This window comes from Canis lupus, chromosome 1 (genome assembly GCF_048164855.1).
Source record: "Canis lupus baileyi chromosome 1, mCanLup2.hap1, whole genome shotgun sequence".
NCBI lineage: Eukaryota > Metazoa > Chordata > Mammalia > Carnivora > Canidae > Canis > Canis lupus.
Genome location: NC_132838.1, coordinates 26,369,571 through 26,387,231, shown reverse-complemented (window position 1 = coordinate 26,387,231; position 17,661 = coordinate 26,369,571). Strand labels below are relative to the sequence as shown.

Here is a 17,661-nt window from a genome sequence, read left to right as displayed (position 1 = left end):
TGAAATTAAACCACAACAAAATGCTACTACATACTTAATAGAATGTGAATTAAAATTAAATTAGAAATTTAAAAAGAAAATCTAACATATCAAATGGTGACAAGGATTTAGAACTACAAAAATCCTTATTTGTTGCTGGTGGGAATGCAAAATGATACAGTCACTTTGGACAGCAACTTGGCAGTTTCTTATAAAATTCAACATATATAACCCAACAATCCTATTTCTAGATATTTACCCACATGAACTGATAACTTGTATTTTTTTATCAACACCTATATGTGAATTTTTGTAGAAGCTTTATTAATAATTACCAAAAGTTGGAAACAACCAGTAAATAAATAAATAAACAGCATTGCATCCAAATGCTGGAAAAGAACAAACTATTGATTTATATAACAATGTGGATGTATTTAAAAGAAGGCTGGTAGGTTGTGAGACATCTGCCACTCCACTGATCCCCAGGGCTGGTTCTGCTGATCTGGCTGGCTTGGCACATGTCCCCTTCCTCTCCTAGGGCTCCATGTGCATCCCTCTTGAAGCAGTGAGCTGGGTTGAAGAATCTGACCTTCCTGAACAGAGGAGTATTGGTCTTGGACAAGGGTATCTAAGTAGCTGTGCTCCCTTACTAGAATTTCCATATAAGCTCTCAGGGTCTATTTGTAGGAGAAAGTAGGATAGTCAAGTTTCCAAAACTCCAGACACATCCAAATGAAGCACTGCAGATGGCAGTCTGTTTTTCTAAAAAAGAAAAAATTTTTAATAATTAAAAAAAATAAAAGAATTCTGCTAAATGAAAAAGAGTCAGACTCAAAAGACTACATATTGTATGATTCAATTTATATTTTGGAAAACATTCAACTATAGGGACAGAAAACATAAGTAGTTGACAAAGGTTGGGGAAAAGTTGACTAAAGTTACAGCAAAAGGGAATTTTTAAGGAGACAAAACTGTTCTGCATGGTACTGGGGTGATAGATATATGACTCCATCCATACATTTGTCAAAAACCCATGGAACTGTATACCACAGAGAGTAAACGTGACTCAAATTTAAAACTTAAAAAAATCAGCCAGTTTGATGAATCCCAAGTGGAATGCAGATGTGTGACACATGAATCTCACCGCAACACAAATATAACTTCAGTGGAGGGAGTAGGAGAAAAAAGAACTGATCTTGGTAATTTTGGAAAACATGGTTTTGACTTAATACTGTAATGCTAAGGACAAAAAAATTTCCTATAAACACTGTACTTAAGTTTTTCTCTCACAGAAATGTGGATTAAGAATTCTAAAACTATGGGGTGCTTGGGTGGCTCAGTCAGTTACACATCTGACACTTAATCTTGGCTCAGGTCACAATCTCAGAGTTGTGAGATTGAGCCCTGAATTGGGCTCTGTGCTGGGCATGGAGCCTGCTTAAGATTCTCTCTCTCCTTCTCCCTGTGCCCCTCCCTATCTTGCCTCTCTAAAAAATAAAAAAAGAAGAATTCTGAAACTACACTGTCAAGTAAGTCCTTGAATTATAGATAGTAGGAGCCAGGTTCCTCACTGTTAGAGAAATATGCTAGCAATAAGGAAACAGGGAATGGTAGAAATAACCCTGTGATGTCAGATTAGAGTTGGAAATACCTATATGAACCCATGTGGATAGATAGGTAGATGATAGATAGATAGATAGATAGATAGATAGATAGATAGATAGATAGATGATAGGTAGATGATAGATAGATAGATAGATAGATAGATAGATAGATAGACCCATATAACATTATAGATACAAGTGTATACATGAGTATACATAGATTTGCTAGCTCTGTCCACTGAGAGGGCATGGAAGTAATGATGCCCCAGTTATAATGAGAAGGCTAGCACTCAGATCTTGGTTTCTAAATATAATTTTGCCATGAAAACAACAGGGCTCCATAGTAAAATGACTGAGCCTGGAGCACCCTGTTGTATTAAGTAAAGAAGTGCAAGGGGAAAAAAATGGACTCAGGTGCTAACCTAAAAATATTCCTAATGGTGAAAAAGTAACTTAATTATAACTTAAAGAATATGATAAATATCCATAAATCAGTACTGGTATAAATACATTCTTGAAACAATAAATGAACTTGGAAGAAGTGACAAATATAAAATCACCTTCAGAACACAAGAATAATAAATGTTGTAGGCAAAATATATTGATGAAAGCTAAAATCAGTGGGCCAAACTTTAAGGAAAAGTCAGTGCATAGCCACAAAGCATCTCTCTCCAAATGTTTATTGATTTTTGTGGTAGATTCAACATATGTCCAAAATTTTTAATATTCCTCCCCTCTGGAGGTGAAACTTAATTCTCCTCTTTTTGATTGTGAACTGGACTTGGTGATTCTTTTCTAATGAATACAGTATGGAAATAGTAACTTCAATTTGAAGAAAACTCACAGACATCACCTGAACCAAGTGATCAACATCACCGGTAATAGATCACGCTGATATCATGTACCCCAGGAAATGATATGATGAGAAACCTCCACCTCTGTGGTATTCCTTCCAAAAATCTGTAGCCCAATCTGATCTTGATTAGTCAAACCTAAACTGAGGCACATTCTACAAAAAGCCTGACCAGTATTTTTAATATGTATATTTTAAAGATATATATAGTGAGAAAAAGAGCACGGTAGGGAGGGGGGTTTTAGGGGCAGAGGGAGAGGGAGAATCTTCAATAGACTAAGCAGTGAGTACAGAGCCTGACTCAGGGCTGATCCCATGACCCTAAGATCAGGACCTGAGCTGAAACCAAGAGGTGAACACTTAACCGACTGTGCCACCCTGGCACCCCAATGAGCAGTATTTTTAAAAAGTGTCAAGGTCATGACAAAAAAAGGAAAGACAGAAAATTGTCACAAATTGGAGGAGACCATGGAGACATATGCTGTAAATAAAATGTGGCATGCTGGATTGCATCCTGGAACAGACAATGGACATTAATGAAAAACTAGTGAAGTCTAAATCAAATCAATACTTTGGTTGCTACTACTGTACCAACATTACATTCTTAGTTTTGACAAATGCACTGTCGTTATACAAGATGTTCAAGTTAGGACAATCTGGGTAGAGTATATATGGGAATTCTGGACTATCTTTGCAACTCTTCTGTAAGTCTGCAGTTGTCCTAAAATAAAGAGTTTACATTAAAAAAAATGAGGAGGAAGAGAGAACATATTCTAGTTAAAGGGAACTGCCTGAGCAAAGCACAAAAATAAGAAAACCCCTGATGTGTGGTTAGAGAACTGGTGTGAGGGAGGTGGGAGCAGAAAAAGATGGAGAAGGGATCCCTGGGTGGCGCAGCGGTTTGGCGCCTGCCTTTGGCCCAGGGCGCGATCCTGGAGACCCGGGATCGAGTCCCACGTCGGGCTCCCGGTGCATGGAGCCTGCTTCTCCCTCTGCCTGTGTCTCTGCCTCTCTCTCTCTCTCTCTCTCTCTCTCACTGCGTGCCTATCATAAATAAATTTAAAAAAAAAAAATTAAAAAAAAGAAAAAGATGGAGAAGTTCTCTAAGGTGGCGTATTCTGAAGCATAAATTTCAATGCAGGGAAAGGCATGGGTTCAGATCATGCAGGTCCTTATATATAAGGTGACCATGTAATGTATCATCTGAACTGGGACAATTTTGAGAATAAAAGGGGTCCTCAGTATACAAGAAACTGGGAAAATAAGCATGAATTGGGACTGTCCTAGGCAAACTGGACATATGATCAATCCCTCTATTTATATACCATGAGAAGGGGTTTGGACTTGATTTTGAGAGAAATGTTTTCCATCACATGTCTTTTGAAGTCTTCACAGCCATTAAATATAAATTTCTGCCATCAAATACATTCAGAAAAAACTGAGTTAAAGAAAGTTATACTTGTCACTTTGTTGAACCACATCTTTGAGCCTTCTGTTTACAAACATGTGCTGTGAATCTTCAAGACGTATCATACTATGGTTTCCCACGGCCTTCTCTGATTCTGTCCTACAACCTACACAACTTCCCACTGCTGCCCAGTCCAAGCACTTTCATTTCTTTTTTTTTTTAAGATTTTATTTTTTTATTTGAGAAAGAGAGAGAGCACGGTGGGGGGTGGGGGGTGCAGACCCCCCTGCTGAGCAGGACCCATCCCCAACGTGAGGCTCAATTCCCAGGACCCTGAGATCATGACCTGAGCTGAAGGCCCATGCTTAAGGGACTGAGCCACCCAGGTGCCCCAGCACATTTATTTCTAAGAAGTGTATTTGGGGTTATGCTGCAATCATGAAGATGGCATGGAGATAGAGGAGTGATGTTTTCAGATCCATGCTTCCAGTACTCAGAGGTGGCTTTGAGTAGAACTAGATATAGAGATACTGTTGGGGAGGCTGACACAGTGGATTAAGACACAGACAGAGGGACATATCAACAATATGTAGAAGGCAAAATTAGCATTGAACATACCAATCGTCAAACTATACTTGTTCAGGTAAGATTTCTATGGGCTGCCTATTTATTACATGTGTTGAAAAGTCAGAGCAGAATCTGTTCTGTGCTTGGCATATCACTAGGCATTTGTGCAGTTTTAGAAAACAAGAGAACAGCAGAGGATGATGGAGATGCTTCAAATAAGGCACAATAAAGCAAACTCTAATTTATTAGATATTCATTTAAGCTGCATTTTAAACTAGCACAGATTTCTTAGAACTGTGGTCTGTCCACTGTATTACAAATAAAAAATATACTTTTATAACTCAACTTGTACTTCTTGTTTATTAATAAATTCCTTGTCTTGCTATATATTTTTTGTGTGTGTCTCTTACCTCTCTGGTCCTCCCACAAGATCACATGGTGGTCTTTTAAAAATTATTTTTAGGGATCCCTGGGTGGCGCAGCGGTTTAGCGCCTGCCTTTGGCCCAGGGCGCGATCCTGGAGACCCAGGATCGAATCCCACGTCGGGCTCCCGGTGCATGGAGCCTGCTTCTCCCTCTGCCTGTGTCTCTGCCTCTCTCTCTCACTGTGTGCCTATCATAAATAAATAATAAAAAAAATTAAAAAAAAAAATTTAAAAAAAAAAAATTATTTTTAGCTCATGAACTATTGGATGAATGGGCAATGATTCCCTCCCATTCACTAGAATTGCTCTCCCAAACACTGGAGCTGGAGCAGTGGGAGAGTCTCCCATCCTAACATGGCAGAGATGTTATTTACATTAATAAGGACACAGCAAATGGGACTGGAACTGATACAGTTCCCACTTGAGGACTTTGAATCGTACTTTAAAAATCTTTCTAAGAAGGCTCAGATCCCCAAAATTATTAGCTCTGGAAAAAATCCAAATTACAAGGCTTCACATATAAGTAACTCCTGCAGGTGTAAAGGATTTGTTTGAGAAGTGAAATGATAATTGATCAAATGAGCAGAATTTTTGAGCCCCACGGGGTTCAAGGCACCTGACTGAATTTCCCTAAATAGCAGGCAGATGCTCAGATGGGATACTACACATTTCAGGAACGCTTTTGGAATTCATTTGCCCTCTCTGTCTCTAAATTTTGCAGGGTTCCCTACAGTCTGTATTTTTTCCATTTGAATGCAAAGGGTGACATCTTACTAATTTTCAAAAGACCTGAAAGGAATCCCTTCACAGTGTATTTTAAAACATGAAAAAAATTGAAAATTGCCCAGGAGGAGTTGACAGAGAGCTGAGCTTTGGTCCTAGTTCAGTCAGTAATTAGCAGGTAACCTGAAGAGGCACCTAGGCTCAGACTCTGTTGCACTGTACTTTCCCTCCCACAGCCCTGGGTTCTCTCAAAAGAAAAAGGAAAGGATGTTTGGAAAATGCAATAGGCCTTATGCAGATGTAAGGTCTTTTCATGATAATTTCTTGAATGATTGAAATTCCTTTTCCTGTTCACCAACCACTTCCTAGTTCTCAAATTCAATGCACAGCTTTTGGTTCTTAATTTACTTGAACTTTCTATGACATGTGCTATCACAGAGCATTTCCTCTTTTTGAAATGTTTTCCTTCACTCTCTCCTCTACCTTTTCCTAGTTTACTTCCCAGCTCTCTGATTACTTTTTCAGGATTTTTCTTTCTCAGCTCCCCTGAAACACAGGAGTCTATAACATTCCATCCTTAGAGTTAATGACCTCATCTCTTCCCATAAGTCCAGCAGCCAGAGCTCTCCCTTAAATTCCAGCTCACATTTTCAGAGTACCTGGAGGATATTTCAAACTGGATATCACTTTCCCAGAATCTTAACTACAATACTTTCAAAGATAAAGTTACTGTAGCATTCTCTCCCACCCCACCCCCCGCCACCACCCCATCCCACCACCTTCATCCTCAAACAGAAGTTACTATATTAGTGATATAGTTACATCATGTTTAGTGCACATCCTGAAAATAGTAGTTATCTCTTCCATTCTTCGTATCCAATTAATTTCTAAGTCTTCCTAAGTACTTCTCAGAGCAGGCTTTCCCTTTTCTCTCCTGGTGCATTTGCCTTAGGACAGTCCTTCAATATCTCTGATATTGGGAAGATTCTAAATTGGGTGTGTGCTACTATTTAAAATAGCCTTCTAAATGGTTATAGTCTCTCTCTCTCTCTCTCTCTCCAGTCTCAGTGTAATTCCTTTGAATATTCCCCATTCCTACAGAGTTTTCTTCATGGCATAGTATTATGAACACATCACACTTTAGTTTAAAATCCTTTAATAGTTTAACTCCTCTTAAATATTCATTTATTAACATGATACAGAAAAGGTTTTTCATTATATAAACTCCACTTACCTTTCCAGTCTTATGTTCCTCCAATCTAAATAAATTTATATAGAAATCCCTAAGAGTTTGCACTTGCCTGTGAATTTTTATGTGCTCTTCCTTTTGCCTAAAATGTCTTTTCCCATGTTATCTTCCCAGTGAACTCTTACACATCTTTCAAGATTCTGGTAGCACTTCCCCTTTGGAATGGTCCCTGACCAGACACTAAGGCATCTTCACCCCTAGGCTCATGCCAATCTGTGTATAAATCTTTATCACAGCACTTCTTATAGTGTCCTGGGAAGGATCTCACGCCTTGAGTTCCTTGAGGGAAAATACTATACACCCCATCTTGATATCTGCAGCTCTTGAAATAGTACCTGGCTTATGGCAGGTTCTCAATGAACATTTGCTGAGTTGATGAGATAGTAGGAAGAACTAAAGGATCTGAATTAAGTCATCTGGACCGGTGCTGCTTATAATTATTCGTGTCCTTTTGACGAAGTTTCTTTGGCTTTCAGTTCCTTTAATCTATTTCCCAAATGAGGAAGTAGAACTAGATTTTCTGTAAGTCCTCCTCCAGCTTTTTTCGTTTGTTTTTTTTTATACTTTATAGCTGAAACTATTGCCTTATAGAAGCTGAAATACTTTATCTGATCAAATAATGCTTTCTAAAAGTTTAAGAATATTGAAAAAAGGGATTTCACATAAAAATCTGAATTTCCGAAAGTCTGCAATCAGTGCTAACTGAATCATGCTGCCTTTATTTTTTTTAAGATTTTATTTATTTATTCAGGAGAGACACAGAGAGAAAGGGGCAGAGACACAGGCGGAGGGAGAAGCAGGCTCCATGCAGGGAGCCTGATGAGGACTCAATCCCAGGTCTCCAGGATCACACCCTGGGTGGTGCTAAACTGCTGAGCCACCCAGGCTGTCCTCATGTTTCCTTTAGAAGGGATGAATTTCTTTTGCTTGGCCAGCAGACCCACTCTATTGCCCCCTTTTTAGAAGCAGAATAAAGGTGGCTGTCTATTAAAACACTTGTACTGCAGTTTACTTCAGGAAAGATGTGAAATAGGAAATATTTCTGGTTCCCCTTTTTTCTGTTAAAAACAGAACAATTAAAAACAGACTGAGAGACCCTTGTGTTTCTTATTCCTGTCTGACCTCACTCTCTTAGGCACATATGTATGTACACTACTAAACAACCTAGAGTTGGCTCAGATGGTACCAACTCAAGACTTTTCGTTTTGATTTTTTTCACCTAAGTGCATCTGGACATTTCATGTCCTGATGATCCTTTCAGAATAATAGTGTTGCCTTAATACAGGCAAAGGCCAACCCATTCTATCTTCTAATTAATTTGCTGAGTATTTCTTTCACCCAATGCAACTGATGCATTTATCTAACAATTACATTATGTTTTAATAGTTACCAGTAGAACATTCTCTGCTTTTTTCAAACCCTGCTGAAACAACACTCTACCCTTCAAGGATGCTTGGAACGAGGTGCATGTGCTATGAAAACTAGTCTACTAAATGGGCACACGAAGGTGACTCTTCACTTATGCTGTCTTTGTTCCTGCTAGCATTGCTTATTTGCGTTAGCATTTTTTAATGGAGCTGTGGATACGTTCCACTGCAGAGTAAGGACAGGCTGGGCAGGCCCTGATGGGGCAGGCTGAAGGCGTGAGCCTGGGGGGACCGCCATCACCCGATCAGCGCAGCTGCTCTCCATTCCCTCCTCTTGTTTTTTGCCGTCTGTAAGGCTAGGCCTCGAAAAACACCTCCTTTGCAAATTTTTTTTGGTCCCCCGCCCCCATTCCTTAGCCCAGACTCGGAGGGGGCGGGGCAGGATGGTTGTCACTCAAGCCCATTGGCCAACGAGAGGGGGACGAGCCCCTCCTCCTCCCCAGAGCCGGGTCGCGGGCATGCGCACTGGGCGTCCCAGTGCCACCGCCCATCAGCTGAGAACCGTAGCTGGGGGTCGGGTGCCGGTGGGTGCGGCTGGCCCGAGGAGGAGGAGGCGGCGCGGAGGAGCCGGGGTAAGAGCAGCCTGGGGGGCGGGGGGTCGGATCCCGCGTTCTTGAGGCACTAAGTCCCCGCGGCGGCCGCGCCTCCTCGTCTGTGCGCGTTGCCAGTTGGCCGCCGCCTTACGCTTTGCGGCTGTGGTCGGGAGCCCGGGGGGGCGGGCGCTGCCCAAACCGGGAGCGCCGCCGCGGTCCGCGCCCCGGCCCATCCCGCCCCCCCCCGGCGCATCCCGCCCGCCCCGGCCCATCCCGCCGGCCCCGCGCCCGCCGATCCCGCGAGCGCTGGCTCCGGTGCCCCCGCGGGTTGCGCGCCCCGGGGCGGGGCCGGCTGGGGCGGAGCTCGGGAGTCCTGCTGCTGCTGCCCGGAGCGGGTCACCGAGCGGTCGCTTCCTCTTTACGACGCATGGAGTTAGAAAACACATTTTAAAGGTCTCTTCCCTAACACAGAGGAACTGAAACTGGATGGCTGGAGAGTAAAGGAACCGTGTAACATCTGTCTCTTCGGAGGCTCCTTGCGGTTGGTTTTCTGTCTGGCTTCAAGACACGCTACCTTTTCTTTGATCTCAGTGTATGTCATTAATGATTTACCCAAAACCTTTAAGAATGTGTAAAGTATTTCAAGATCCGCCTCTCCTCCCCCCACCCCACCCCCCCCTTATTGTGTTTTAGGCTGTTGCTTTTTAAAAATTCAGACACAAAGAAAAATACCTTTCTGGTCAAATGCTATATTTTTTCCCTCTCCGGTTTCGTGTATTTGCTTGGCTTTCCTATAGATACATTGATTTTTTTGTTTGATTTAGACCAGTGTCTTTTGGCTATGACTATATATAATTTAAAACTTTCACAGAATCTGGAAGAAAATGATTCTGAAGGGCTCTGTTGTTGAGTAATGTTGCAGGTGGACATTTTTTCAGGAGCCTTAGCCTCACCCGGGCAGGGCAGGGGCTTGTAGCAGTGTTCAGCCGTGTCTTGGGATGTGGACCGCCTTGCATTGAAGGCCGCTTTGGGAAGTTTGTCTCAGACGGTGACTAATTAAGAATTATGGTCTAGTTTCAGACTTTCCATAGATGTTAAAATGATACCACAGTACCTCCGAATGTCTGCATCATTTTCCTTCAGATGTTTTACTTCTGCTGCTCCCAGTGGTAGAGTTATATCCTCATTTTAGTTAGGATATCAAACTTTAGCCAAGATCTAAGGATGGAAAAATAAATATATAAAACATCTGCAGTAAGTCTGAGTAAAGTTTGCTGCGATTCCATTTAATTTTAAAGTTTAGTGTATGGAAGGGTGAAAAGTAACCCTTGGTATTGTGAGTAAAACCAAATAGTATAAAAATTTAACAGATGGGGATGCTGAGCTAAAGAATTCAGTTAATTTGGTTTAGATAGAGAACACTCATGTCTATCATGGAATGATCGTCTCCCCATCCATGGAACATCCACTATGCGCCTTATACTGTGGACTTTGCAAGGTTGACAAGGTTGTCTTGTGTTTATATCACCAAAGTAGGAATAGAAGGCAATTTACTACCTAGATCATTTTAGAGTGGTGAGTAGCATGATGATAAAGGAAGTTAGATCAACAGAGAGTGCCGGGGTGGTGACTTCTCATTGCAGATCCGAAGTCACCAAAGACTTACCTAGCATGTGATGAGACTTTGCTTGTATAAAGGTGCCAGTCATGTGAAGATCATGGGAAGAGCCTTCCAGGGATAGGAAATGGCACTCAGCAAAGGCCCTAAGGCAATAATAAGCCCAGTACATTTAGGATCTGAAAGAAGACACTGGAATGTAGTGTCTGAGGATTGGTAATGTTTATTCTCAGACTAGGTTTGTGTTCTTAGGAAATAGACACATTTATTCATTCAGTCTTCAGATATTTGTTAAACACCTATTACATAACCCAGTACTTAGACTAATGTAGCACACAGACAAAACCTTGCTCTTCTGGGTACTTATATTTTGGGGTAAGGGGTAGAGTTAAGTCCATTGTTTTATGCCAGTACACACTATTAAGAAGGTGAAACTATTTCTATTGCTCTATCCATGCTTGATTTATAGAGCATGAGATTTATGTTTAATGAGAGTCTTAGGATTCTGCAGTGTGTACAGTAGTAGTACCTGGGAGTAGTGCTTGACACAACTTTTCACAGTTTTCTTTGTTCTTTTATTTGTGCTCTACAGAAAGTCTTGAGAATATCCTTGTTATGAGTATTGCCCTTTTTTTTTTTTTGTTTTTTGTTTTTGTTTTTTTTATTTATGATAGTCACAGAGAGAGAGAGAGAGAGAGGCAGAGACACAGGCAGAGGGAGAAGCAGGCTCCATGCACCGAGAGCCCGACGTGGGATCCCGGGTCTCCAGGATCACACCCTGGGCCAAAGGCAGGCGCCAAACCGCTGCGCCACCCAGGGATCCCCGAGTATTGCCCTTTGATCCTCTCTTTCTTTCTTTCCCTTTACAGTGCTTATATATTTTCATAGAAATGTAATTGTTAAGATGTTTACATAAGCACTATTCAGTAGAACTTTATGCTGTGATGGAAATGTTTTACATGAACTATACAAATCATTGGCCTCACATGTGATTTTTGAATACTTGATAGAGCAGGTATGGATAATGAGTTATGTTATTCTGAGCAATAAAACTAGGAATTCTGAATGAGCTTTCAAAAATATTCGTCAAGAGTGCTTAAAGCTTGTTATATCTGGGCTAGGTGCTGGAGACTGGTGTGGACAGCAGCTATCAGAATAACTTGGTTTATTCTGGTCTATATGCAAAGATTATAAACTTTTAAGTCATTTTATAGTTAGCTGTAACTATAGTGTATCTGTGTATATGTTTTTGCAGTAAAGTCAGTCATTTGACTCCTTTTTTTCATAAAAAAAAACTAATTTACCACATTTCTGCAGACTCTGCTCTTAGGATGAGGAACAGAGCTGGGGTAACTACATGAGATCAAGGTAACAACACAGCTGAGTAGTTTAGTCCTTTTCTTTCTTATTCTAATAGTCCTATCTAGGCGACAACAATGGTTGGCCCTTTTGATGAAATATGAAAAAAAGGAGTCAAAAGCAATATGTTTTAGTTTTTTAAAAATATAGGCTGTAAGATACTATGTTTCAAATTTTAGCTCTTATTTTTTTTTAAATTTTTTATTTATTTATGATAGTCACACACAGAGAGAGAGAGAGGCAGAGGGAGAAGCAGGCTCCATGCACCGGGAGCCCAACGTGGGACTCGATCCCGGGTCTCCAGGATCGCGCCCTGGGCCAAAGGCAGGCGCCAAACCACTGCGCCACCCAGGGATCCCAATTTTAGCTCTTAGATTAAGCAAGTTACTTATTCTCATTATGCCTCAGTTTTTTAGGTGACTGCATAGAAAACTGCCCAACCTGCCAACATCTGATGAAATTAGTGACTAAGCAAATCAACTATGTCTTACACTGTGGGAGTTGGTGGTGACCCTGCTCTACTGGCCCAGCGTATCTCTTCTAACATCCAGAAGATCACACAATGTTGTAAGTTGAAATTTAAGTTGACTTCACTGCTTTCAATTCTTTTTTTTTTTTTTTTTAATTTTTTATTCATGAGAGACACAGAAAGAGAGAGAGAGGCAGAGACATAGGCAGAGGGAGAAGTAGGCTCCCTGTGGGGAGCCTGATGTGGGACTTAATCATAGGACTCCAGGATCACACCCTGAGCCAAAGGCAGACGCTCAACCACTGAGCCTCCCAGATGCCCCCAGTTTTCAATTCTTAACTGAACTTAGGGGTTCGTAGTAGGTCCAATGACCAAGAGAAGGAGGAGAAATCCTCTAAAAGCAGATTTTAGAAGGCTAGAACTCTTAAAATTAAAAAAAAAAAAAAATTAAAAAAAGACCAGAACTCTTGGAATGAATATAAAAGATAATTATGTTAGAAGAGATAACACTTATTGCATTTTTCTGTAGAGTGCCAGGCACATAATACACTATTTTATTAATGAAATAAAGATTTAAAAGGATAGATACTTATATTTGCTTTAAAACCATCTGATTCTGCATGAGATTAAAGAGACCTGTTGACCAAATCCCATTAGGATTGGAACTGGGGAACACTGGAAGTTTACATTTATTAAAAAATAAAGTTTTGTAAAGGGAAAATACATGGTTCTTTATTAAGAAGCAGGGCATAACTAACAAAGCAACATTTTAATCTGTTGAGACAGATCTAGAAGAGAATTCTCAGAGTTCCACAAACCACCTGTGCTACACCTATCAAAAACAATCCTGGTAGACCAGTCCCATGTAGTATTTTATTGGAACTTATTACTCCTTGGGAGATACATATATATATATTATTTAGAAGATCACTCTAGTAGATTGGAGCCTATAGATTTTTTGTTTTACATTTTGTTTCTGATTCATAGCTAATTACATACGTGTATTATTATAGTCACTTTGTGGTGATCAATGTTTTGGCCCTTTGGGCATTACCTGAACTCTATTTTATGTTAATACAGCATTATTCTTTAGCTTAGTTTGTTAAGTCTACTGTTCTCTTTCCCAGAATGTGTTAACACACTGAAAATAAAGAATGCTTTCAGATGGCCAAACCATGTTTTCTTATCTAATCATTAACTTCCCAGAAGTTACTGTTCTACCCAAACAATTTCAGTGAGATGTCAGCATGTTTTGGAGGCAAAAGGAGTAAAAGTGGATTATAGAGGGTTCTTAAAAAAGTGCTGCTGTGCACAGTGATATAATAAAAAAGCCAAAGGAAAAAAATTTTTTTTCTTTGTTAGAAATAGTGCTGGTGAAAAAAAAAAAAAGAAAGAAATAGTGCTGGTGAAAAGAAAAGAAAAGAAAGAAATAGTGCTGGTCTGCCTCAGGCTAATGTGTGAAAATTCAGAGAGGTTATAATTTTATTTTACATTTGTGGAAAAATCAGGACCTAAAATCCTTAGGTAAGAGAGGAGGCCAGGAAGCCTTCCTCCAGAGGACAGGGCAGATCTTTTGTGTTGGGAAAGGTAAATGTGTTAGGAATTCTGGGAAGAGGAGGAGGAATGAGCCTCTGAGATTAGAGAGGCTTTAAGCATCCAGTGGTATGAAAGATACACAGATTCGAGATGATGTGTGAGCTTGAACTGGAAGAAGGTAAGAGTTAACTCAAGTCATGTCCCCTGAGAAAGAGATCATATGATCCAACTAGATGAGAAGTGATACCTTGGGCCAAAGTAGCATATTCATGGCATAACTGATAACTATGTATGTGACTGTACTGTGTGATTCAGCGCAGCTTTGGATTGTCGGGTAGGGTAATGATAAGACCCACAACTCTGCCTTGTGAAAAGGGGTTAAGAAGACTAGGACCATTTACCTGTGAGAAGCCATAGTCCCCACCTTCAGATATTTGAAGCACTGTCCTGTATAAAATACAAGAAAAGTGTTCTGCATGGTCATGAAGGCTTCCACAAATGAATAGAAGCAAACAGTAGCTGGACTTCAGCTCCAGAAGGAGTTAGGCTTTTGAATAATCCTAGTTCTTCAAGGATGGAATTGGCATGCCCCAGAGAAGTGTAGTCCTTGTTACTAAGTGACCAGCATATGGTGGTCAGATACTATTTTTCAGGTCTGTTTAGTAAGAGGTTTAAACAGTGGAGTAATGGTGCAGTCTGAATGACTTGTAATTATGATATTCTCTCTCTATTCATTTAGCAAATAATTTATTGAGCACCTGCTACTTACTAGTCATGGTACCAGACCTTAGGAATCCAGCAGTAAGCAAGATCCCCACAGCCCTGTTCTCCTGTAGTTTATAATGTAAGAAGAAACAGATGATTTAAAAAAAAAAAAAAAAAGGAAATGGAGCTAGAGGATGGGGTAACGGGTGATGGGCATTGAGGAAGGCACATGATGTAAAGAGCACTGGGTGTGATATGCAATTGATGAATCACTGAACTCTACTTCTGAAACTAATAATACACTATATGTTAATTAATTGAATTTAAATAAAAATTTTTAAAAAGGAAAAAAATTAATCACACGTGTCCTATGATGAAAATGAGAGAGAGCTGTGAGAGCAGGTTCCTGAGGGGGAAGCTGCCTTAGTGGAGATGGTCCCCTGTGTGAGGATGAGAAGGGGCTGGCAGTGGAAGATGGAGGACAAGAGCATTTAGAAGCGGCCAATAGCTAGTATTATAACCCTGAAGCAATCCAGAGTGTGCGGTGTTCAGAAAATAGCAAAGAAAGAGAATCCCAGTGTGGCTGAAACACAGCACTTAGAGGCAAGAGTGGATGGAGATGAAATCAGAGAGGAAGCCAAGCAGGTCACCCCAAGCCTTGGAGGCCATCAAGGGAGTTTAGATTTCATTCTAAGAAGTAAGATACACAATCAGATTGGTGCTTTGAAAAGATTGCTTTGGCTGCTACTGCTTAGAAAGTAGACTTTGGGGAATTTGAGATGGGGACATGTTGGCCATTGTAGGGGTCTGATAAGAGAGATATTGGCTTGTACCAGCATAGTGGCAGTGGGGACAGGTGATGTCTGTACATGACGGATGTTCTTTGGAGGCAAAGCCAGCTAGGCTTGCTGATGAATGTGGGTGGATTGAGAGAGAAAGAGGGGAGTCCAGGGTGACTCCATGGTTTTTTGCATTGAGCAACCAAGTGGATGGTGGTAAGTATATAGTTAAGTGGGAAAGACTATAGTTCAGAAGCAGAGAGAATTTTGTTTTGGCCAAGTAAAGTTTGAGATGTCTTTTAAGCATCTAAGCAGAGATGTCAAACATCTAGTTTAAATATACCAATTTGGTGGTTCACCTGGGTGGCTCAGTGGTTGAACGTCTGCCTTCGGCCCAGAGCATGATCCTGGGGTCCTGGCATTGAGTCCCGCATTGGGCTCCTGCATGGAGCCTGTTTCTCTCTCTGCCTGTGTCTCTGCCTCTCTCTCTATCTCTCATGAATAAATAAAGTCTTTTAAATAAATAAATAAGTAAACAAATTTGGAGTTCAGAGTGTCATCAGAGAGTAAATAGTATTTGAAACCATAGGTCTAAAATAATCAAAGGTATAAGAGCAGAGAGCTGGAGCATTAAAAAATGTAGAAGTTAAAAAAAAAAAAAATGTAGAAGTTAGGAAGACAGGGAGAAAGCATAAAGAGTCAGAGTGACCAGTAAGGTAAGAAGAAAATCAGGATATGTTGGATTTCCAGAATTAAAAACAAGGTGTCTCAAGACTGAGTGAGACATCATTTGTGTCTGATGCCGCCAAGAGACTAAAAAGCAGAGAACTGGATCATGCAAACCGGTGACTTTGAAAAGAATATTCATGTCCTGAGTGTAGATGGGGAAAAGGACTGACCCTTTTACAACGAAAGAGACTTCCTGGAATCCCACTCACTCCTGCTTGTATTATTGACCAGAGTTTACATTTAGTTACATGGCTATACTTAGCTACTAAGGAGGCTGGCTTGCACTATGCTCACTAAATTGGGGATTGCTCCATTTAAGAAGGGAAAAATCAGTATGTGGCAGGCAACTGACAGGTTCCACTATTGAAGTAGAAAGAGGGTCAAAGAAAAGATTGCATTTTTCCACTACAAAAGACAGAGTCCAGTGAGAGTATAATTGCAAAAGAAAGGTCTCTGAAGGTGAGAGGGAGAGGGGAACGGTTTGCCTTTCGTCCCTGGACAGAGCCCAGGTGGAGTGTGGTGTGGACAGTAAACGTGGTAGACAAAGATGGGGGCATTCTTGTCAGAGGGGGCTGGCTTTAAATGAGATCGGAAGCAAGGGCATTGGACAGAGGAATGGGGGAGGCTGTAGGCAGTGTACTGAAAGAAGAGAAAGTGATTAGTTGTAGTTTTGACAGTGGAGAAGTTTGACGTGCCTCAGAAGTAATGAACGGATGTTTGGCAGGTTGAGTACTCATTGGAAATTTGGGGTCATGAATTTAGTGAAACCAATTATCACTATTTTTTTCTAATTCTGAGATTGAGCAACTGAATAAAGGGAAATTTAGATTAGGTAGAGGTAGTTGCTGTTAAAGATCTAACTTACCTCCCGTGAGCATCACCAGTACGGATGTGAAGAAATGTGGAAGTAAAAAGGCAGAAGTGTGAAATTTCAGTTCATTTTTTTCTCACGTGGTAATGCTAATAATACTGACTGTGATCGAATGACATGGTACTTGCACCACGTTCAGGTGTTTCTCTGTGCACTACATCTGCATCCTTTGAATTTGGGTCGGTGCATGTGAGCTAGTTGTACAGAAGAGACCCAAAGAGAAAATACTCTGAGAAGGATAATGCCCCTGTCGTTAGGATACGTGCATCTGCCCAGCTGGAGCTGCTGCCTCTTTAAGTACTGCAGTGGGAAAGGGGTATTTGATACTGGTTTTGAGTAAGATCAGTGAAAACTTGTAAAACAGTCATTTGTATGGTTTAGTTTATACCAAAAAAGAAAATAACAATCAAAAGGATTTTTGATTCTTAGAGGGACCCAAGAATAACATTTATTATGATGAGAATCTTTTGTAACTAGATTATAAAAGAATAACAATATAACAGAATATAACAGAATATAATCTTTTGTAATAGTATTATATTCTGGCAGTTCTGTTTTGCAAAGAGCAGAAGAAATGAAACAAAATGTTTTAAGCTCTTTTTGGGTCTTAGGATACTTTTTGTTAAAAATAATCTGTAATCTTATCAATTTGCTTTACCAGTGAATTATTTAAACCATATTACAATAATATAACATATTAAATAAAATACTTAAATGTTATAAATACTTAAATATAAACTATATTAGGGAGAAATAGGTTAACTTACCATAACTTTTTAAGAATGACTGATATGTTTAACAGACTAGAACTTTATTAGGGATTTCTC

The 17,661-nt window shown here is 40.3% G+C and overlaps 1 protein-coding gene across 5 annotated transcripts in view; it reads left to right on the top strand.

Moving 5' to 3' along the window:
• The first annotated feature begins 8,673 nt into the window (after positions 1 to 8,673).
• STX7 (syntaxin 7) overlaps positions 8,674 to 17,661 on the top strand; it is a 62,503-nt gene continuing 53,515 nt past the window's right edge. For 3 of the 5 annotated variants that reach the window (XM_072823817.1, XM_072823808.1, XM_072823825.1), the window contains exons 1-2: positions 8,674 to 8,807; positions 12,154 to 12,312. In XM_072823817.1, coding sequence (XP_072679918.1) covers positions 12,228 to 12,312 — 85 coding nt within the window. In that variant the 5' untranslated portion in view covers positions 8,674 to 8,807; positions 12,154 to 12,227. Of the gene's footprint in view, positions 8,808 to 9,239; positions 9,361 to 12,153; positions 12,313 to 17,661 lie in introns of all 5 variants that reach the window. The other 2 variants (XM_072823811.1, XM_072823833.1) reach the window with 2 other exon arrangements.